General features: G+C 40.3%; 1 protein-coding gene across 31 annotated transcripts in view; it reads left to right on the top strand.

The window, feature by feature from the left end:
• Positions 1-22,250, top strand: part of CAMTA1 (calmodulin binding transcription activator 1) — a 981,226-nt gene that overhangs the window by 954,341 nt on the left and 4,635 nt on the right. For 7 of the 31 annotated variants that reach the window (XM_016953308.4, XM_016953317.4, XM_016953288.4 and 4 more), the window contains 8 exons: positions 2,071-2,258; positions 3,080-3,326; positions 4,945-5,016; positions 6,967-6,987; positions 8,397-8,590; positions 9,654-9,728; positions 12,837-12,867; positions 17,790-17,968. In XM_016953308.4, the coding sequence (XP_016808797.2) occupies positions 2,071-2,258; positions 3,080-3,326; positions 4,945-5,016; positions 6,967-6,987; positions 8,397-8,590; positions 9,654-9,728; positions 12,837-12,867; positions 17,790-17,968 (1,007 nt within the window). The remainder of the gene's footprint in view (positions 1-2,070; positions 2,259-3,079; positions 3,327-4,944; positions 5,017-6,966; positions 6,988-8,396; positions 8,591-9,653; positions 9,729-12,836; positions 12,868-17,789; positions 17,969-22,250) is intronic. The other 24 variants (XM_024356106.2, XM_016953312.4, XM_063805470.1 and 21 more) reach the window with 5 other exon arrangements.

Here is a 22,250-nt window from a genome sequence, read left to right as displayed (position 1 = left end):
GAGTCTTGCTATGTCACCCAGGCTGGAGTGCGGTGGTGCCATCTTGGCTCACTGCAACTTCCATCTCCTGGGTTCAAGCAATTCTCCTGCCTCGGCCTCTCTAGTATCTGGGATTACAGATACTGTAAGAAAGCACTACGCCTGCACCACCATATCTGGCTAATTTTGGGGTTTTTCTGGGGTAGAGACAGGATTTTGCCATATTGCCCAGGCTGGGCTTGAACTCCTGAGCTCAGGCGATCCACCCGCCTCGGCCTCACAAAAGTGCTGAGAGTACAGGCGTGAGCCACCACGCCTGGCCCAATATATTTTTCTTAAATTTTTTATTTTTATTGTTATTACAAAAACTAATTATTGTTCTTTGATGAAAATTTTTTTTTCTTTTTATTTATTTATTTATTTTTTATTTTTTATTATACTTTAAGTTTTAGGGTACATGTGCACATTGTGCAGGTTAGTTACATATATTTATAAAATTATCCACAATAAGCATTTTTAACAGCTTTATTGAGGTATAATTTACGTATGATAAAAAATTTATAAAATTATCCACAATAAGCATTTCTAACAGCTTTATTGAGTTACGTATGATAAAATTTACCCATTTTAAATGCTCAGGGGATGGCTTCTAGTAAACATATACAGCTGAGCAACCATCACCATAGTCCCTTTCTAGAACACTTCCATCTCACTGCACGGTGCCCTGTGCCCATCTGCAGTCCATCTCTGCCCAGCCTTAGGCAACCACTGATCTGATTCTATCCCCAGAGGTTTGCTTTTTCTAGACATTTCATGTAAGTGGAATCATGCACCATGCAGCCCACTGCGGCTGTTTCCACTTAGCAGGATGTTGTTGAGGCTCCTTCGTGTTGGCAGGAGAAGCATTTTGTCACTTTGTGTAGTTCCATCGAGAACATTTTCAGTTCACTTAAGAACCCGAAGTGCTGTGTTTCAGTTACCACTCCTAAGAGGTATGCAAGGACATTTTTAAGAATCAGTCCACATCTCTGATTCTCATAAAGAATATCTTAATCCAGACCAGCTTTGAGGATTCTTTTTTTCTTTTCTTTTCTTTTTTTTTTTTCTGAGACGGAGTCTTACTCCGTCGCCCAGGCTGGAGTGCAGTGGCGCGATCTTGGCTCACTGCAAGCTCCACCTCCCGGGTTCATGCCATTCTCCTGCCTCAGCCTCCCGAGTAGCTGGGACTACAGGCGCCCGCCACCACGCCCGGCTAATTTTTTGTATTTTTTAATAGAGACGGGGTTTCACCGTGTTAGCCAGGATGGTCTTGATCTCCTGACCTCGTGATCCGCCAGCCTTGGCCTCCCAAAGTGCTGGGATTACAGGCGTGAGCCACTGCACCTGGCCTCTTTTTTTTTTTTTTTGAGTTGGAGTCTCGCGCTGTCGCCCAGGCTGGAGTGCAGTGGCGCGATCTTGGTTCACTGCAACCTCCACCTCCCGGGTTTAAGTGATTCTCCTGCCTCAGCCTCCCACGTAGCTGGGATTATAGGCAAGCGCCACCATACCTGGCTAATTTTTGTATTTTTAGTAGGGACAGGGTTTCATCATGTTGGCCAGGATGATCTGGAACTCCTGATCTCAAGTGATCCACCCACCTCGGCCTCCCAAAGTGCTGGGATTACAGGCATGAGCCACTGTTCCCAGCCTAGACTGGGGTTCTCTAGGCCAGGCAAAAGGGGGTGGTTAGATATTGGTTATGTAACTAATAGTGACACCTCATTAATATTACAGGTTACTCTAGAACTGCCCAGTGTCATTAATTGGTTGACCCTGAGAGTAGGGAGTACATACAAGCCAGAAGTTCTCCAAGACTGGACTAAAGGTTTGGGGCCAGACTATGACTTGGAGATAATCAGGTCTCAGGATCTCAGCACATTTTGGTGTGTTGTGTTATAACCTTAAAATGGTATTTCATTGCATTGGATTGAGGTGGAAGTCTGCCCTCCTGCCTGATTATTTTTTTCTCTCCGAGGCGAGGCAGGGAGGTAGACCTGGATAACTTGTAAGGTTCCTTTCTAACCTGAGTGTTCTGTGAACTTCTGACTTCAGGTGAACATGATGACCTTGGCAGAACACATTATTGAAGCCACACCTGACCGAATCAAGCAGGAGAATTTTGTGCCCATGGAGTCCTCAGGATTGGAAAGAACAGACCCTGCCACCATTAGCAGTACAATGAGCTGGCTGGCCAGTTATCTAGCGGATGCTGACTGCCTGCCCAGTGCTGCCCAGATCCGGTGAGTAAAGTTACGGAGGTCACTACCCAGCATAGATTCCCGGATGTAATTGGAGGCAGGGGAGGCTGATTGTATTTGATGAATGCCGTGTCATAGAAGACCATACCAAGGAAGGAAGGAAGCATTAGGACAAGCTCTGTTGCCACTTTCAAGGCCCAGCTCCTATTCCTACCTCTCCCATTATTTTTTTTACTGCTATCAGAGCATAAGAGATCGTGTTAAGCTGGACGCGGTGGCTCATGCCTGTAATCCCAGCACTTTTGGGAGGCCAAGGCGGGTGGATCACCTGAGGTCAGGAGTTTGAGACCAGCCTGGCCAACATGGTAAAACCCCGTCTCTACTAAAAATACAAAGTTAGCCGGGCATGGTGATAGGCGCCTGTAATCCCAGCTACTTGGGAGGCTGAGGCAGGAGAATTGCTTGAACCCAAGAGGCGGAGGTTACAATCAGCTGAGATTGAGCCACTGCACCCCAGTCTGCGCAACAGAGCAAGATTCTGTCTCAAAAAAAAAAAAAAAAAAGAGATAATGTAGCATAATGTTTCCCCCTAATTCAGCTGAAGTTTTCTAATGGCAGTAGAGTGTACTGCTACTAGGTTTTAGTATTTAGCATAGTACTAAAGTTATGATAGGTGTTGAGTATAAACTTACTCAATCGAAGGACACTGGGTATGTTTAGCAACTTGCCTAACTGAATGAAGGCATGTTCCTAATTGCCCACAGTGGCTTCTGGCAGATACCATTTTGGCTCATTCATTAATATCTAATGGATGGTGCAAATCAATCATTAATCTGTCTCTCCTTTTTCTCCTCTTGTTTCAGAAGTGCATATAACGAGCCTCTAACCCCTTCTTCTAATACCAGCTTGAGCCCTGTTGGCTCTCCCGTCAGTGAAATCGCTTTCGAGAAACCTAACCTTCCCTCCGCCGCGGATTGGTCAGAATTCCTGAGTGCATCTACCAGTGAGAAGGTAGAGAATGAGTTTGCTCAGCTCACTCTGTCTGATCATGAACAGAGAGAACTCTATGAGGCTGCCAGGCTTGTCCAGACAGCTTTCCGGAAATACAAGGTAAACTAGAACAGAACCTTCGTTTTGTGACATTCTTAAGATCAGAGAGGACAGATGAAAGTCAGAATCATGCAAACAAAAACGTTTACTATTTCTTTTTTTCCTCTGAATTTGTAGAATTTTTTTGGAAGTCTCCAATTTATTAAGATTCACTATATAACATATCTGTGTGTGTATCTGCTTTGTAAAAATATTTTATGGTAAAATATTCATAACATAAAGTTTGCCATTTTGTCTGTTTTAAAGTGTGCAGTGTGGGGGCATTAAGTATATTCACAGTGCTGTGCCACTGTCACTGCTACCCATTTCCAGAGCTTTCTCATTCTCCCAAACCGTTTGCTTTTAACAACCAATTTTTAAACAGTTAAACATGAAATTTTTATCAAATGTTTACAAAGTTCCTAAAGCACCTTCATAGAAGAGTTTCAGAAGCGTAGTCTTCTCAGTTATCTGAGGCATAGAGAATAACTGGCTGGGACAAGGGCCTGTCCATGGTTAGGCCAGGGCGGGAATGGGGCTTTTCCGGCACAGAACAATGCTGATTTTTCTTTTTCTTTTTTTGAAATGGAGTCTTATTCTGTTGCCAAGGCTGGAGAAGTGCAGTGGTGCAATCTCTGCTCACTGCATCCTCCACCTCCCAATTCAGGTGATTCTCCTGCCTCAGCCTCCCAAGTAGCTAGAATTACTGGTGCGTGCCACCACACCCGCCTAATTCTTGTATTTTTAGTAGAGACAGGTTTTCACAATGTTGGCCAGGCTGGTCTCGAACTCTTAACCTCAAGTGATCCGCCTGCCTTGGCCTCCCAAAGTGCTGGGATTACAGGCATGAGTCACCGCACCCAGCCTTGATTTTTCTATTCTACCTTGCCATCCTGAGTACAATGTCTCTTTATTATTCCTTAAAACAAATTTCATGAGTTCATAGAATTTTTAATTAAAGTTATTAATGTCACATTAAATAATTCTCAGAAGCTTTAGTAAAATAATGTTAGCCAATAATGTAATGGTTATCACCATGTCAACATACTGTTGGTAATGATAATGCCTATTATTCAGTTAATATAAAGTAAGGTGACCCCTCTGCTGCTAGGAGGTCATGACCTAAAGCAGGGGTTTTCAACTGGAGGCCTGGGGGCTGACTCCAGGCAGCCCCTGAACTCCTAAAATTAAGCAGTAAAGCTTTTTCTGTGTGCATTTTTGGTGGGAACGGGACCCATGGCTTTCTACAGATTCTCAAAGTAGTCTCTAACCACTCCCAAAAAAGTGTTCAAAGCCATTAATCATTGATCCAAAAGTAAAGTAGTTGGGGTTATCTTAGGAAAGATAGTTGAGATCTGGCAAGACAAACAGTACAATGCCTAATTTGTTAAATACTTTAAAAGGGAATATATTTTTAGTCTGCTTAACATTCCAATATCATAGTTTTATTTAGAAGCAAGGATAGTCTAAGGTTTATTCTATAAATTCATTTTTCCTCATTTATAATTAATTATCAATATTTTTTGGTAAACCTGGGATCTCAACTCTGAGAAGGTGCATTAAATGAGTAGTAATAAAAAGCTGACATTTCTGGTAGTTAATCATTACTGATTTTTTTTCTCCTTACTTTACCCTTAAGGGCCGACCCTTGCGGGAACAGCAAGAAGTAGCTGCTGCTGTCATTCAGCGTTGTTACAGAAAATATAAACAGGTAAACCTCAGTTTTGCACCACAGAAGGAAACTGTGCCCCACCCAAGGCCACTGAGGATCCTGGTTTGGCTAAAGAGCACTACATCTAGTACCTCATTACAGAGACTTAATTTGTTTTTTGGTTTTTTTTTTTTTTTTTTTGAAACTGAGTCTGGCTGTGTCGCCCAGGCTGGAGTGCAGTGGCATGATCTGGGCTCACTGCAACCTCCACCTCCCAGGTTCAAGCGATTCTCCTGCCTCAGCCTCCCGAGTAGCTGGGACTACAGGCATGTGCTACCATGCCCAGCAGATTTTTCTAGTTTTAGTAGAGTCGGGGTTTCACCATGTTGCCAGGCTGGTCTTGAACTCCTGACCTCAAGTGATCTGCCCGCCTTGGCCTCCCAAAATGCTGGGATTACAAGCATGAGCCGCAGCGCCCGGCCAGAGACTTAATTTGAACTGCCATGATAAAACAAACAAACAAACAAAAACAGGGGAAGCCACACATGATGGTGTGTGCCTGTAATCCCAGCTCCTCAAGAGGCTGAGGCCGGAGGATCTTCTTGAGCCCAGGTGTTGATGTCCAGCTTGGGCCTCGTCTCAAAAAAAAACCAGAGGAAAACAAAATAAAACCATCTGCAATTAGACTTGTACCGCAAAAGAGTTTTTGTCCAAATTTTTGATCTTTTAGTAATATTACCTACCTGAGATACTGGTCTGATCCTAACACCAGTATCTTTGCAGTGAGGATCCGTGGTCCAATACTTTGATAAACTCCCTAGTAATGAGAGAACTGTAGGGAATCCAGGGTGTGATATCGTGATTGGAGAAAGTAAATGCTGGCTATGTATTACCTTTGAGTTTGAATTATATAAGGTATTTAATCTTTGGCCATTTCCTTTCAGCTTCTTATCCATTTTAAAATGAAGAATTGTTAAAATCTTTGAAAATCAGAAGAAGCTCAGAACATCTTAAACTGCTTTTGTGCACCTTAGTTAAAGGTGCAAGAAGATTATCTAAGTACTCTTTCATGCAGTGTTTCTGTTTGCAAACCACCTTGTAGGGTTATGTAACTAGTCAGATGGGAAAGGGAAGTCATATTTTTGGGGCAGCTAGTATGCACTAGATTTTTTAGGTGCCCCATCTCATTTCCTTTTTACAATTATTTGAAGTAAGCAGTATTTATTTCCAGTTTACAGATGAAGAAGCTGAAGCTCAGAGAAATTACATGAATATTAGGCCTTTCTCATTATCAAGGTGGTTATAAAATATTAAAAATTGCCTAATGGAGTTTTGACTGGTTCACACGATAAAATTCAGGCCTGTCAGTAGATTCTAGAACCTTTTATCAGAGTGTGCTTTAGGTAGTTATAAATTTTTATTTAAGGAATAATAAATTCTAATATGTGTAATGGTCACATGGAAATTAGGGATTCTATCACCTTGTCATAATCCAGGACTTGCCTCAATTTCTGATACGGGTTGCCGTTTCCTCAAGCTTCTCTAGGATTAAGCCCTATTATTGGGGGTGGGGGGACGTCTTTGGCTTCGAGCCAGTTGAGTTCATGATCCCAGAAAAGGAAGGTTTATTGTGCAAACGCTGACACCACAGTGCCTATAGCTCTACAGCAGGGAGCCGCACTGGCTTCTGTTTGGTGAGCAGGCTTCCTGGGAGCACAAGTGATACACAGAATGAAGGTTTCAAGTCTGTGATTACAACAGGTATTGATTCCAAAATATGAGTTTGGTTTTTAAAAAAAAAAAAAAACCCTGCCCAGAAACTGTCATCTACAGCTAGGAAGACAGAAGGCATTATTTTTGGAAAGAGTAACAACTATAAAGATGGAAGGCATTAATATAGCCAGGTTGCCTTTTTTTTTTCTTGGTTGGGAGTTTTATTGATTCTGGTTTTTAATTTCATTATATTCAGCAATGTAACATTAATCTTGTATTTTCTGTTTTTCCCCCAAGCTGACATGGATAGCCTTGAAGGTAATGATACACCCAAGCCCTCTCACAAACCATTCCACCAGAGTCACAAACTTCACACCCATCACCAGCTACAGGGAGGGGCCATTAAGATGGCACAGTCATGGAGTAAACATATCCCCCTTGCAAGGCCACCTAAGCACAGTTCCTCTGTCGTCTGGGGACCACGTGGTTATTCAGTTGGAGTGGGTTTCGACATTAATAACTGGACATTTTTTGGCTGGTGTTAATCCATCTAAGCCAGTTCCTGTGAGCCCTGTGGCCACTAAGTAAATACCCTTTTTCCCAAAGCGCTTCACTGTGGCCCGATGGGTCTGAGTGTGTAGTGTGCACAGGTGGAGACGATGGAAACCACAGGGGCTCTGTAGTCTGCAGCATTCTTGTCTTCAAAGACTTTCAGACCAGTGAAAAGGTAAAGCAGGTCAGATAAGACCAAAGAAGGTTCTTGCAGAAGGGTCCTGGTTCTTGGACAATTCTGAGAAGTCAGTTTCCCTCCCTCATTTCACCTCCTCATACATCCAGAGATACAGTTAGGCAGATACAGGGATTTTCTGGGGAATATTTTTCCTTGCGACGGTAAGTTGCCGTCTTATAAGCAAAGGGCTTCATTGCAACTTCTCATCCCCAGAGTCATACTCTGTTTGATTAGAAATTTGGACGTAGCATTTTAAGACCATGGAGAGCTCTGTATTTTTGGTGCCTAGAGACTGATGTTGAGAATTCACCCTGGGCCTTCGTCCCTCACTTCTGTAGCTCTGCAGCGGGCTGCGTGGAGGACTCCTGGCACTGCCTCCTGGGCCGTCCGCAGCTCTGTGACAGCCATCCAGGTTTCACGGCTTCGCCACCGTGTTGGTCTTACGAGTGTTCATCTTTTACAGGTTAAAATGGCTTAAAGGTGTCAGCGTTTCATGATAAGCCTTGTATTTGGGACCTTGCAACTCAGTCAGAAACTTGTCGTGTGGAATGATAGTTAAAAATCAGGGGCTGAATGCTAAGTAGATTTGTGTATGGTGGGAATTGGAAGGCATAAAAAAAATTATGTTAGTGTTTCAAAACTGGATAGAAAATATTAATCCGAAGCATTTAAAATTTTACTGTCGAAATCTGTTTTTAGATTCATAAACGTCTAAGGGTATTGCTATTAAAATTTTTCTCCAAGAAAGGCAAACTATTTTGATATTTTAGGGAAAAAATATATGTCTGAAGGCAACCCTTAAAGTAATATTTTACATTTTGGAAAGGTAGGTGTAAAGATTCCTCATTTGCCTCTTTTGTGATTAAACCCCGGACAGAGAATGTGATAATAGAGGGGAAAAGCACTTTCTCTTCTTCCCTTCCTGGTAAGCTCGAAGGACGCTGAGCCCGTGCGGCCCCTGTTGTTACTGTGTCGCTTGTTCTTGTTTCCGCTGCAGTACGCACTTTATAAAAAGATGACACAGGCTGCCATCCTTATCCAGAGCAAATTCCGAAGTTACTATGAACAAAAAAAATTCCAGCAGAGCCGACGGGCTGCTGTGCTCATCCAGAAGTACTACCGAAGTTATAAGAAATGTGGCAAAAGACGGCAGGCTCGCCGGACGGCTGTGATTGTACAACAGAAACTCAGGTGGGTGGAGAAGAGCTCATGGAGGTAAAGCTCCCTAGGGAAGAGAACTCTGACTTCTTTGAAAGACTTGTCCTGGGCTGACATTGGAGTCTGGGGCGGGCCTAAAGCATTGGCAGTCACTGTGTTCCAGAACGTTTTAGGCGTGGTGGCTGATAAGTACACCTGTGCTGAGTCTGGTTTTGAATATTTAGCTCTTTCTCTCCACCTCCCACCCAATTATTTTGATATTGCCACCCAATTTTACCTTATATCAGAATTTGGCAGCACCAGTTTCTACTCAGAAAGTTACCACTCAATTATAGTAGTTTAACCCATTTCCTGTTTAGGAAAAAAAAAAGTACAGCCCGCTGCCAGCACTCATGTAATTTTACATAAACATGCTCTTTGAGGCTGAAGGAAATCTGATTTTCAATGTGAAAATAAAATATGAAAACTATTCTTGGAGTCATTTCTAAACAGAACTTGTTCCTAATCCTAATGTAACTGAAATGTATATGATGCTATGTTCCGATTAGAGACAAGGCTATTCTTGACACAAATGGGAAATGAGTGAAATTGTAGAATTACTGCATGTGAGACCTTGGGAGAGTAATTAGGGTTAAGCTGTTCCATTTTAGAGACTGTAATAAAAATGTTGAGCCAAGTAAAATACATTGATCAGTACATTTACAAAATGGCCCAAAGAGTGTATCAACTCTGGTGAATCACCTTGTAAACTAAGAAAGCCTGTCTAATGCCAGAATGCCTTTTGTGGCAAAATGAGCTTATAATGAATTGTGGAAGAATATTTAAGTGACATTTTATTTTCAGTCTTTGTATAGTCTTGTCTTGAAGCTGAGAGCGCCTATACACGCCCTCCTTTCTCCTCTAGTGATGCCCGGACTCGATACTATGGGAACAGCATACGCACTCATCCCCCTTCAGATTGTATACATCTTTAACGTATGCTGTTGGCTTTGCTACACGAACTGCTTAATTCAGAGTCCTCTGTCACTGCTGACCAGTTTTCCATATTGGGCTTTACTGTAACCTTCTTGTGACAATAATATTCTGACTTTTTCAGGAGCAGTTTGCTAACCAAAAAGCAGGATCAAGCTGCTCGAAAAATAATGAGGTTTCTACGCCGCTGTCGCCACAGGTACACTAGTCCTTGTTTATACATTCTGCTCAGGGAGAATGATGAAGCAACCCTGACCTTCTTAACCCTCACTAACTCCTATGTAAAGCTAATCCCCCTGCAGATAATCAGGGCAGACGTCCCAAATTACAATAGGGCGGTAGAGCTCTTTACGTAGGGATCAGGTTGCTACCCTTGGAGTGCTGGTAACCATGTCAGACGATGCTGTTTGAACAATGGAGATTCATGCCCGTGTTTTTCTGTTTCAATTTGGGTGTGAGGTCAACTTAGTCAGACTAGCTTTTAATTCTAAGTTTCTCTTTAATCTGCGATTGATATGCCACATTGCAGTATGTTCTTTGCTCTAATCCTTTACTATGCTAGCGCGTGTCCAAACAGAAAACAGTTTCTAGTCTCAAGGAAGGGAAAGAAAACCATGAATTCCAAACAAGTTTTCTGATGTAGAATTTCCACCAAATAGCTGGTGCCCTCTGCTGGTCATGTAATCGCCAACATGCTCTATTATTAAACTATCAATTAAAGCCGGTCCGTGATGAGGAACAGGAGAGATCACTGGAATGCAGCTGTTCAGGAAAAGAAAGACATCTGAGACTCTGGGCACATCTTCAATTAGTAGGAAATGGGGTCCTGTGACCCCAGCATTCTGTGGGATGCAGCATCTTCTCATGGAGCTAAGCCAGAGGAATTTCTCTTTGTTCCTCAAATTTGAGATTTCTTTATGAAGACTAGCGTCTCTACTTAGATTTCAGAGGGCTGGTGAAAGTGGTTTGTGTTCTTTATCCAGGTGAATCTTCCAGTCTGACGTCTGTAACTGCGGCCGTCCGAGCTGGGTGTAGACCACCTTCTGTGTGGTTGGGTTGTTGCTCTGTGTGTCAGGAGCTGTGCAGTTTACAATACCAAACATTAAAGCAGACTCTCTAATGTCTTACTTCCTCTTCCTATTTAATTATACCAAAAGTCCTAGTGTTCATATTTAATTGGATTCCTTGGATGTTTCATTTTGCTTTAGTTTTTCTTACTCCTATACCATATGATTGCCGGCTTTGAAAATATCTTGCCTTTAAGACTTAATAGGTTTAATGGGTTATTTGTACTTTTACTTAAATTAACAGAAGAATTTATTTTTGTGACCATAGAAGGAAACATGCACAGCCACTGCATTAACATCATAAAAACTTAAAAAACGGCATTCACTAGGATAGATGGTTTTCCCCAGCTACGATGCCATGCAGAAGCTAATGTTCACTCGCCCTGTGCCTCAGCAACATTTACTTTCCACCATGCAAGGATGGGAGATTTTTCACCATGATAGCTAATGAGTAACATACCAGTGTCAGTACTCTGAAACAGGAAGTCCTGTTAGGAAATGCATCCCCAAAACGGGTATGGCTCTAAGATCATGAAATTAATTCTGCAAGCCTTACCAAAGGCAGCCTCTTTCCTTTATTATTCAATCATACCTTTTACTTAGCAGGGACTTAGGACCAAAGAGAGTAGCTGATTTTCTTTATATGGTGAACAGATCAAGGACTCACCTGGGCCCTTTTCCTTACATTCTCCAATACATTCATAGTTCCTTCCTCCCTTTTCCTCTTCGGCCTGCAAAATGAAAAACCTGAGCAAGATCCTATCCAGCACTGAAACCAATAGACTTTGGCCACTTTGAGCAGAATCACATCTTCTTTCATGACACTGTGGTTAATACTTTCCAGATAGATTTTGTTTTCAAGAAAATTACCTTAACACCACTCTTCTTTAGGCCACTTCAGACAAACCAGAATGTCTGCAAGTTAAGTCGTGCTAGACTTTTTCCTCATTTCTTCTAGTCTGATCCTCAAACTTTGAATGAATGTGTGGGTAACGTAGGAGCAAAATTGCATAAAGTCCTACACTCATCTCCCTTTCGTTTTTGCCAAAGCTGTGTCCCGTGTTTACTTTGGGAGAGTTAAGAGAATGAGATATTTAAACAAAACATAAATTCATGAAAGGTTGCCCCCACAAAGTAAGCTGAACAAAGGAATCCTTTCACTTTTGTTTTTAGAGTTCTCTTTCTGTAAACTGGTAGAGGAAAATTTCATGAAGATTTTTGCCTTAAGTGTAAATTTTAACTGTTAATAACCGTATAAGATGGATAACAAGAAGGTTCATTATGAAGAGAACATCAGATAAGGGCTCTGGATTCCTGTGCATTAATTGGAATGAAATAAAAAATGTTATTGGCTCTTTACTTGACCATTTACAGTTTAGATGTTAGAAAAATAGGCAAATTTTAATAACCTCTGTAATAAGATCAGTATTCACTTCCCATTTCTATATATTCAATTAATATGTTCAATTAAGGATCTTGAAGAAATCCTAAACATCTATCCTGGAAGTTTGTTTTAAACTCATATTTTCCTTAGGATGTGTGTAATCCTATTTTCATTCTGGGTCGAGTTATTTAATGTTATTTGAAAAGAAACTATCATGTCTGTTGTCCTTAGAAGCATTAAAATCTTATTAAGATAGAAAACCTTGGCCGGGTGCGGTGGCTCACGCCTGTAATCTCAGTACTTTGGGAGGCCGAGGCAGGCAGATCACTGGAGGTCAGGAGTTTGAGACCAGCCTGGCCGACATGGTGAAACCCTGTCTCTACTAAAGATACAAAAAATTAGCTGGGCGTGGTGGTACACACCTGTAATCCCAGCTACTTGGGAGGCTGGGGCAGGAGAATCTCTTGAACCTGGGAAGCGGAGGTTGCAGTGAGCCAAGATTGCACCATTGCACTCCAGCCTGGGCGACAGGGAGAGACTCCGTCTCAAAAAAAAAAAAAAAAAAAAAAAAAGGAAAACCTCATATGACACCCTCTCAAAAAGGTAGGTAGATAGTAGCTTCAGGAATCAGTCAGAAGTATCCCGTTTCTAAGTCATATGACCCCAATTTTTTAAGACTTAAATTGATGAATTTTTTACCTACTCATTTCACGTACCCCACCATCACTCTCCTTTTCTTTCTTTCCAAAAAAGAAACCATGTTATATTCTTTTTTGTTGAAATAAAGCTATTTATAAGATTTCTGTTGTGACCCTCACGTGCTAATAGCTCTCTGGTGTTGTTTTACTGTCTAAAGCCCCCTGGTGGACCATAGGCTGTACAAAAGGGTGAGTTTAGCTGCCTGCTAGCCAGTTTCTCTTCTCTTCCATTTTCAGTATTTTGCTTTTTGCTTGCTTGCATGAGGCTGCAGCCTAGGTATGCCAGTAAGTTTCACATCCATTTTGAATGAATTAAAATCAAGTAAAAACTAACCCTAATTACTAACACTGCTATTTTATATGACAGGAGAACAGTCACATACATTAGATGTACAAATGCATGAGTGAGTAGAAGGGAGGGCCGTTCCAAACCACTGCAGGGCATGCCGAGGATGCGGTGGAGGAAGCCTCAGGACGAAAACAGGGCTGGCAGGCCACGTACGCGGCCAAATAACGCTGCGTTATACGAAAACATTCAGCCAGTGGCTTTTTGTGATTAAGATAATTTGCCACATGAAATTTTCTCAACGATTGCTTTGTCAAAATTTCTAAAGCAAGGAGGCTCACTAGGAGGTGGTACTAGGGTTTTTTTTTTTTTAATGAATCTATTTCTTACTGAGAATGACTGTTTCCCTATACCCTGCTCCTGTGCCTGCATTTTCTAAATCTCTCCCTCCCTGGTGCTGTGAGGTAAGTCACTGTACAAGGCTGCCCTTTCAGAACAAACCCAGGACGTTCATTATAAAATAGCGAACTGGCCTTCCAGCACTTGATGGGAATGCTGAATAATGAAAATGTGGTGTGAAATGTCTCGAATATTTATATTCTACATAACAAGAGCAGGGATTCCAATAGGCTTTGAATTTTAGAGAAATTACAATGAGTAATTTTAGTTCCTGAGATTTTAGAATATGATGCTAGTTTGTAAGCAGGGCAAAAGGCAAAAGTCTCCCAGAAGCAACTATAATGTGTTTGAATTATAATAAAAGATTTAGTGTCCGAAAACCATTTTTTCAAAGCCAGGAATAGGCCAGGTACGATGGCTCATGCCTATAATCCCAGCGCTTTGGGAGGCTGAGGTGGGAGGAGTGCTTGAACCCAGGAGTTCAGTGCCAGCCTGGGCAACATAGGGAGACTCCATCTCTACAAAAGATAAAAAATTAACCAGGCGTGGTAGGGCATGCCTGTGGTCACAGCTACTCCGGAGACTGAGGTGGGAGGATCATGTAAGCCTGGGAGGTTGAGGCTGCAGTGAGCTGTGAACATGCCACTGCACTCCAGCCTGAGCAACAGAGCGAGACCCTGTCTCAAACAAAACAAAACAAAACCAAACAAAAAACGCCAGGAATAGAATTCATCAAAATTTAATTAATTTAAATGAATTTAGATTAATTTGACAACCTGTTTCTTATATATAATCTTAAGAGAAAAAATGAGTTGAAATTATAACATGGGAATTATCTCTATCAACTCAACTATATTCAATGCCCCCTTTTCTTAACCTTACACTAATACTTTATTTAGTCATCTTTAAGATTTCTGAGAAAAGGTCATAGTTCAAAAAATCTTAAAACTGCTAATGTTTCTGGAGATATTATTTCCCATCTAACTAGACTTATGTTGGTGCTAATCTTTATTTATTATATTTTAACCTAGAAGTTGGCAAATGTTTTTCGGAAAGGCCAGATAGTAAATACCTTAAGCTTTGTGGGCTGTACGGTCTGTCCCAACTACTCAGTTCTTTTAATGTAGCAGGAAAGCAGCCACAGACAACACATAAATGAATGGCTATGGCTGTGTTCTAATACAACTTTATTTATACAAATAGATACTGGACTAGATTTTGGCCCACAGGTTGTGGTATGCCAACTTGATGATAGAAGAATTTAGTTTTTATAAGTTCTTCTTAATAATGACCTTAACCCTAGATTTAAAAGCCTTAAAAGGGCCGGCCATGGTGGCTCATGCCTGTAATCCCAACACTTTGGGAGGCCGAGGCAGCCGGATCACTTGAGGTCAGGAGTTCGAGACCAGCCTGGCCAACGTGGTCAAACCGTGTCTCTACTAAAAATACAAAAATTAGCTGGCCATGGTGGTGTGCGCAGGACAATCTGTTGAACCCGGGAGGCAGAGGTTGCAGTGAGCCAAGATTGTGCCACTGCACTCCAGCCTGGGCGACAGAGCAAGACTCTGTCTCAAAAGAAAAAAAAGAGAAAAGCCTAAAAAGCCTTAAAATTTTAAAGATTTAAAGGCTCATCTATTTAAAACTATAAATAATTGCTAAGGGAAAAATTTGTTTTTTGGGGGAAAAGAAGCAGCTATACTCTTACGTAAACTTAACTAATTAATCCTCTCTAGAATTAGGGAATTGTTCTCAATTAAAATATTTCAGGTCCCCTGTGATAGAGCTGGCTCGGAGACGTTTTTTTTTGAAATGTAAGAAAAAAAGAGGACAAAAATCTCCATTTCTCCCTCTATTCCCTCTCACCCTCTGCATATATATAGATAATCTTTCTTTCCATTTTAAAAAACCTCCAAGAGAATAGATGCATGCCCTAGTGTTCAGTTCAACTACAACTTGTAGTATCATGCATGTTATATGCAATTAATATCACCTGCTGCAAGGACAACATTTTTACGGGAGGTGGTTGCTTATGCGTTTTTGAAACTTGTTAGTTTCTGGTATGTTAATGATCGTTTTTAAGAGCACATTTTCAGAAGGTGCTTTTCAATGCAAACCAGAATCCCAACCTCAATTTCTTTAATGCCTGCTGCATTCTATTGTGAACTCCTAAAACTCCTACTCATGCATGGAAAGTTGGAATCTCATGACACCCCTTATGCCTCACGACACCTATGCAAGTTTGAGAGATAGGGGCTGAGAAGGTTCCTTCTATCCTGGTGATATTTAGCTAACTCTGTGAACCAAGGAATAGCATATATATGGCTTTGTATGATTGCCAATAAGATCTTCTCTCCCTCGTTATTCCGTCGGAGGAGTCACAGTGGCACTCCCTCTAACAATCCCCAAGTTGAAATTAGTCATGGGAGGCAGAGCATTCTCTGAGGAAGATTTATAGTCCTGGAAATTATGTTAAGATAAAATACTTATTTTGGGGCCGGGCGCAGTGGCTTACGCCTGTAATCCCAGCACTTTGGGAGGCCGAGGCGGGCGGATCACGAGGTCAGGAGATCGAGACCATCCTGGCTAACATGGTGAAACCCCGTCTCTACTGAAAATACAAAAAATTAGCCGGTTGCGGTGGCGGGAGCCTGTAGTCCCAGCTACTCGGGAGGCTGAGGCAGGAGAATGGTGTGAATCCGGGAGGCGGAGCTTGCAGTGAGCCGAGATAGCGCCACTGCAGTCCGGCCTGGGCAAAAGAGTGAGACTCTGTCTCAAAAAAAAAAAAAAAAGGTAATATACTTATTTTGTTAATTTGTAAAGTATTCCATATTTAAAACATGGTTTATACATTGAAAAATAATATTTTCCCAGCTACTGGAGGCTGAGGTGGGAGGATTGCTTGAGCCCAGAAGGTCGAGGCTACAGTGTGTCATGATAGTGCCACTGTACTCCAGCCTGCACAACAGAGTGAGACCCTGTCCCAGAAAAGAAAAGAAAAATAATATCTGGAAACTTACAGAATTAAATTTTATGGGACAGTATTTGTTAAACACTAATACTGACCCAAACTCCTACATCAGTGGAGCAGGGGGAGATCTAAAAAGGCAGAATTAAGACACGACAGACAAATTCCAGCAGCAGAGCAATCAGAAAATACCACTTGTGTCTTGAAATGTTTAGTCTTTGCTTGGGGAAGGCTAAGAAAAAGCACCAAATATTTTTCACTGAGTACAGCTCATTTTTATCCCCCCTTTCCTTCAGGCCTACCTCTTAATTTATCCAGTAACTTAAAGTGAAATTAACAAACTCTCGATACTGTCATCAGGGTTTTTGGTTGTTTTGTTTTTTGTTTTTCTGTTTTTTGTCTTGGACACAATAGCTGTATTTAGGAGAGAACTTTTGTTCTACACAAAGAGATTATTTAAATCAACAAAAGTGATTTCTCAGCAAATGACTGAAGGATTTTTAAGGTTTAAGAAACTTTTAAAGTACATATGCTGAAAAGATACTTTCATTTGGATTTTGAGTATATCTAACAGGATATTATTCAGTTGCATAGAGAAAAACCAAGATACCTCATATGTTAGCAGGTAGTTCAGTTACATAACAGATTTATCCTCAAGGTATTGAGACTTGCTTGACCTAAAAAATAAAAACTAAAATGCCTGTTTTTCTAGACAGAAAATGTCTTTCCACTTCTCTAAGACATTTATTTTTCGTGGATAGTAGAAAGTGTTCTCATAGATGAGTGACACCGCTCTTTGAAAAGCAATTTCTAGACAAATTCCTCCCTTCCCGATACGAGACACTATTTCTGTGAGAAGGCTTTATAAACTGTAACAATCACTATGGGTGTTATTAAAAGCAGTGGGAATGCTAGTATTTAATTAACCTATTTCTTATAAACTGCTGGCCTAGTCACCTGTGTTCAGTAAAGGCAGGTGCAGTTATTTTACTGGAATAAAACCTTAATTGGAGGAAGAAGAAATAACACTTTTTAGTCACATATTTTCAAACAACATATTTTCTTTTTATTTGACAACTGGGTTTCCAAACACTTTGCCAGAAGCTGGTAAGTAGGGGTCTCCACAGAGCAGCTCTGCCGTGTGCTTCTGAGAACAGCCCCGGGTCATAGCTGCACTGGGTCATTACCAAGTTCTGAAAATTATGCTTACACTTTTGGCTGTTGTATGTACACTTTTATCCAAGGGACAGTTCTCTAACAATGCGGGGAAGTGCACTGAGAAGTAAACAGTGCTCTAGGGTCAACAAATGTGTTCTCACACTTCCGTAGCTCAATTTGGCATGAGGCATAGTTTCTAAGTGGCCCGATGTGTTCATGAGAAGTAAGACGTGAATGTGGGATGTGTCATCATGGATGTATTTTAAATCTCCAAAGTAATTTTGTCTCACTTGCCTCTTTTAGGAAATGAATATTTTTGGAACACAGTGGTGTGTGTTAAATTGCAGACAACATGCTCTGTGTCATTCTTATTGGGCCTCTCTGTCTTTTTTGTTTTGCAATCCAAATGAGATTTCTGGAAAATGGCAAGATCTCTCTTTTCCCAAATTCCCCACAAGCTATTGCAGCTCTCAAAGCAACAGGTAATAATCAGAAAGCCGCATCCGCTGCCCTGTCTATTTTTGACGTCCAGCATTGCGAGAATATTCCCGCTGAACTCCACTGACTCATGAGACATTTCTCTGGCTGAGCATCACTGAGTAGATGTAATGAAGCAGCTTTGCCTTACGCTTTACCCATGGAGCCATTGTTTGCTACAAGTTTCTGAAGCAGGCCTACTTCATTGATTCATAAATGATCATTGGACGTCTGATGGAAGTAAACCCTGTGGGCTTTTGCTGGCTTTCAGTGCTGTTGCTTACGACATCACTTCAGTACATTACGATGCAACTTTTTGGGAAGGGGGAATTGAGACTACAATGGTATCCCAGAGTGGTGATTATTCTCAGCCTAGAATGCTTGGGGAAATACTGGGATTGTCTTTAATGTTAATAACTGAATGGTACCAGGTCAGTCTTGCTATTCTAATTACTGTGAGTCTGAGCCAATAAGAGTTCTACTTTGCAAGTTACTGATAGGAGTCAGAAATGTGGCCGCACAGCTCTCCTGAGGGCAGCACTGGCGCTGTGGGAACTGTAGCTTCTGTCCTGCATTGCCTCTATGAGCTCAGGGAAGACTGCTTTGCCTGTCTTCTGTGTAAGTGAATTTAGAAGTAAGTGCAGTTATAATTTTTTTTTTTAGATAGCCTGGACATTTTTAGATTCAGTTCTTTCTTAGCCCTGAATGAGTCGAACAGTTGTAATTCCTTAAGAGAACTGAGCACTCAGTAACCCTTAGCTAAGTGTGTGTAACATAACAAAAGTTTATCATGCACCTGTGTTCCAAGTTCTGTAGATATGGTGACCACAGGTGCTGGATTTTCAAGTCTAATTCCAATTTCAAAAATTCTTGTCTATATTTACCAAGTTTGTATACTGAAAAATTTGCTTACAACATAGGTAATGTTAATGAAACCAGTTCAGTCCACTGATTTTGGTTTCAGTCTACAAAATTGAATTTTTTTCCTTCCAATGAATTTTTCAGTTGTTTTTATATAATATGAACACAGCATTTGTAAGACAGATTAGTAACAGACAGATAGAAAACGATCTAATTCACTTTTTTTTTTAAGACTAACAAGCAGCTCATGCCTGTAATCCCAGCACTTTTGGGGGCTGAGGCAGGAGAATTGCTTGAGGCCAGGAGTTCAAGACCAGCTTGGGCAATATATTTAGATCCCCTGTCTAGACAAAAAAATTTAAACATTAGCCAGGTATGGTGATGTGTACCTGTAGTCTAGCTACTCAGGAGGCTAAGGCTGAGGATTGCTTGAGCCCAGAAATTCCAGGCCACAGTGAGCTATGACTGTCCCACTGCACTCCAGTCTGGTCAACCCTCTCTCTAAATAAGTGGAGAAAATAAAAGCTAACAAGCAGGAATAATTATTATTACAAAAGCAGCACATACTAATTGTAGTGAATTCTGGAAATACAAATAACCAAGGAGAATCACCCAGAGATAATAATGGTTAAACTTCTATTTTGTATCCTTCTCATTGGTAAAGATTTATTTTTAACATCTGCCTGAATAATCATTCATGTCCTTAACTAATAACAAGGTGATCATAAATTTAGCCATTTGAAACACTCTGATTTGAAACATCTATTTCTTAAAATTTGTTTTAAAATTCTAGTATATGTTATTCTAAATCACTTTGGTGATATAATTGTTTTCTGTTTCTTTGGAGGCAATATAACATTCAAACATTATTTTATCCAGTTGACATTTGATTTAAAACAAAACAAAAATTAAGCCCCACTGTCTCATCCTAATAATCTACTCTCAAGTAACATAAAACTTCATTTATGATTTCACTAGGGCAGATAGTAAGCCTCTCAATTTCATGTTAACTTTCAGAGGTAAGTTAACATCTATATGGTCCATAAATTGCAAATTGGAGAATAAGGCTAAAAATCTCCCTTGATTCTTACACACATTCTTTTCACACATTTTAGGATTCTAAATAATTGTGTTGTAAAATCAATAAGTACATTTTATTGTGAGGGTCTTCCCCCACCAAGAATGTTTTTTATTAATAAAATCAATATAGTGTCTTATAAAAGATGACACCTTAGAATTGAGAAAATGTAATTGTTGTTAATTTCATCTCATACCATGGAAATTTTCCAAATGCATGTTTCTTATAAAGTCTTTTGGAAAAAACAATAAAATATGATTTTTAAAATACTTCTGTGTTATCCTGGGAGATATTTTTAGAGACAGTGAAATGTTGAAACTATAGGTTTGGAAGTCAGACAAACCTGGACTCAATTCCCTGTTCTGCCATTTATTAACTGTGTGAATTGGGGCAGATTGCTTAATTCCTATAAATCTCAGATACTGCATTTACAAATTGGAGCTAATGGCAGTGTTGTGAGGACTACATAAAGTAACAGATATTAAGTAACCTGTATAGCTATTGGAATTTAATACTTTTTCTCTCTCATTTTCCCCTTTTTTTTCTAATTCCTCCTTGAACGACTTTCTGTAAAAAATGTTTGTGCCATTTAAGTCATTTTGATGTCATGTATAATGCTAGCATACTATGATAACTTTATCATGAAGCTAAGAACTAAATTCTCCACTTTAACTCAGGAGTTGTGGAAGCCTGGAAAATATATCTGAAAATTGCATTGTTCTCATTTTTCCTGCGTAGATATTGTACGTGGACATGCACCTCTCCTTAACCTCGTGGTCTGTGAGGCCATCACTAATTTCATAGAGTATTTACATGACAACTTTAAAACCTTATGAAAACTTAACTTTTTAATTAGTTCTGAAAGAAACTGAAAAAACTGCAAAAACAAATGTGACCATTTTAACTAAAAGAAAAATGTTTAGGGTATACCTCCCCTGACCAGCTGATTATAGATTCTTTGGTATGAAACCACATAAAACATTTCTGGCTTATAATTCACTCTCCTTTTTATTTCATCTCAATGATGAACTTAATATTTCTAAAGCATTCCTGTTCATTCGAGAAAAATTGTGAATGTATAACATCGTTGTGTTTATGCTATCAGATTTTGAGTTCAGAATTCCTCAAATTCTAGACATCTCATCAGTGATGGAGTCACTGTCGCATATTTGTGAATGAGGTCTGTGCTAGTGCAGAAAGAAAATGTAGCATTTGAAGTGGCATGCACACGCTGCAGAAATTCAGCAGATAGGTCTGCACAAGTACAGATATTGCATGTCCAGAAGCAAAGTTGGCATCAGTGCATGCCTTGCATTTCCAGCCAAAGGGATGTTAGTATAGATATTGCATGTTTAAAAATTGAACAGACTATAGCATGTTTCAATTTTTAAAAAGCCATTTATTTATGAAGTATGCATGTCCAAAATTAGGGACCTATAGTGATGTACAATTCTATACTGTAATATGACCCAAATTAATCCATGGTATATTTAATTATAAAATTTAAAACTAAATGATATTTGGATCTACTCATGAACGTAGCAATGTATTCTAACTGTGCCTGTTAACAAAAAAAGATTCAACAGTTTTAGAGATACACTGTTTGTCACTGTCATTTATAAAAATCACACTAGGACCAAGCTAGGGCTTGGTATATGTAGTAAGTAAATCAGACAAATAAGCAAGTTTTCAAAGATTATAATTCTTTTTAGTATTACTGATAACATCATAAAGCTTTTCTTCTAAAAGAGAGCATCTTCTCTATGAAGAGATTGTATCAACTTTGCAGAATACTCAGAAATGATTCTGCTTGGAAGTGGTAAATATAAATGTTTTCTTAAATTGCTATTATACCATATGTGCCATTCCAGACTCTCAACCTATACAATATAGCAATAACTGATTACTGGTTTTTTCACACTATTTTCTTTCTGCCTGAGTATTATCAGGTTTTACTTGAGGCTGGGCCTGGTAGGCTCATGCCTGTAATTCAAGCACTTTGGGAGGCTGAGGTGGGCAGATCACTTGAGCTCAGGAGTTCAAGACCAGCCTGGCCAACATGGCGAAACATCATCTCTACTAAAAATACAAAAATTAGCTGGGCATGGTGGTGCGTGCCTGTAATCCCAGCTACTCGGGAGGCTGAGGCAGGAGAATCACTTGAACCCGGGAGGCAGAAGTTGCAGTAAGCCGAGATCGCACCACTGCACTCCAGCCTGGGCAACAGAGTTAGACTCCGTCTCAAAAAAAAAACAGTTTTACTTTACTGATATAACTTAAGATAATAGGAGAGCCTCTTAGAGAATCAGAAAAATATATTTGAGATTATGGCCCTCTGTATAGCACCA

This window comes from Pan troglodytes, chromosome 1 (assembly GCF_028858775.2).
Source record: "Pan troglodytes isolate AG18354 chromosome 1, NHGRI_mPanTro3-v2.0_pri, whole genome shotgun sequence".
NCBI lineage: Eukaryota > Metazoa > Chordata > Mammalia > Primates > Hominidae > Pan > Pan troglodytes.
This window is presented reverse-complemented; position numbering and strand designations above follow the sequence as displayed.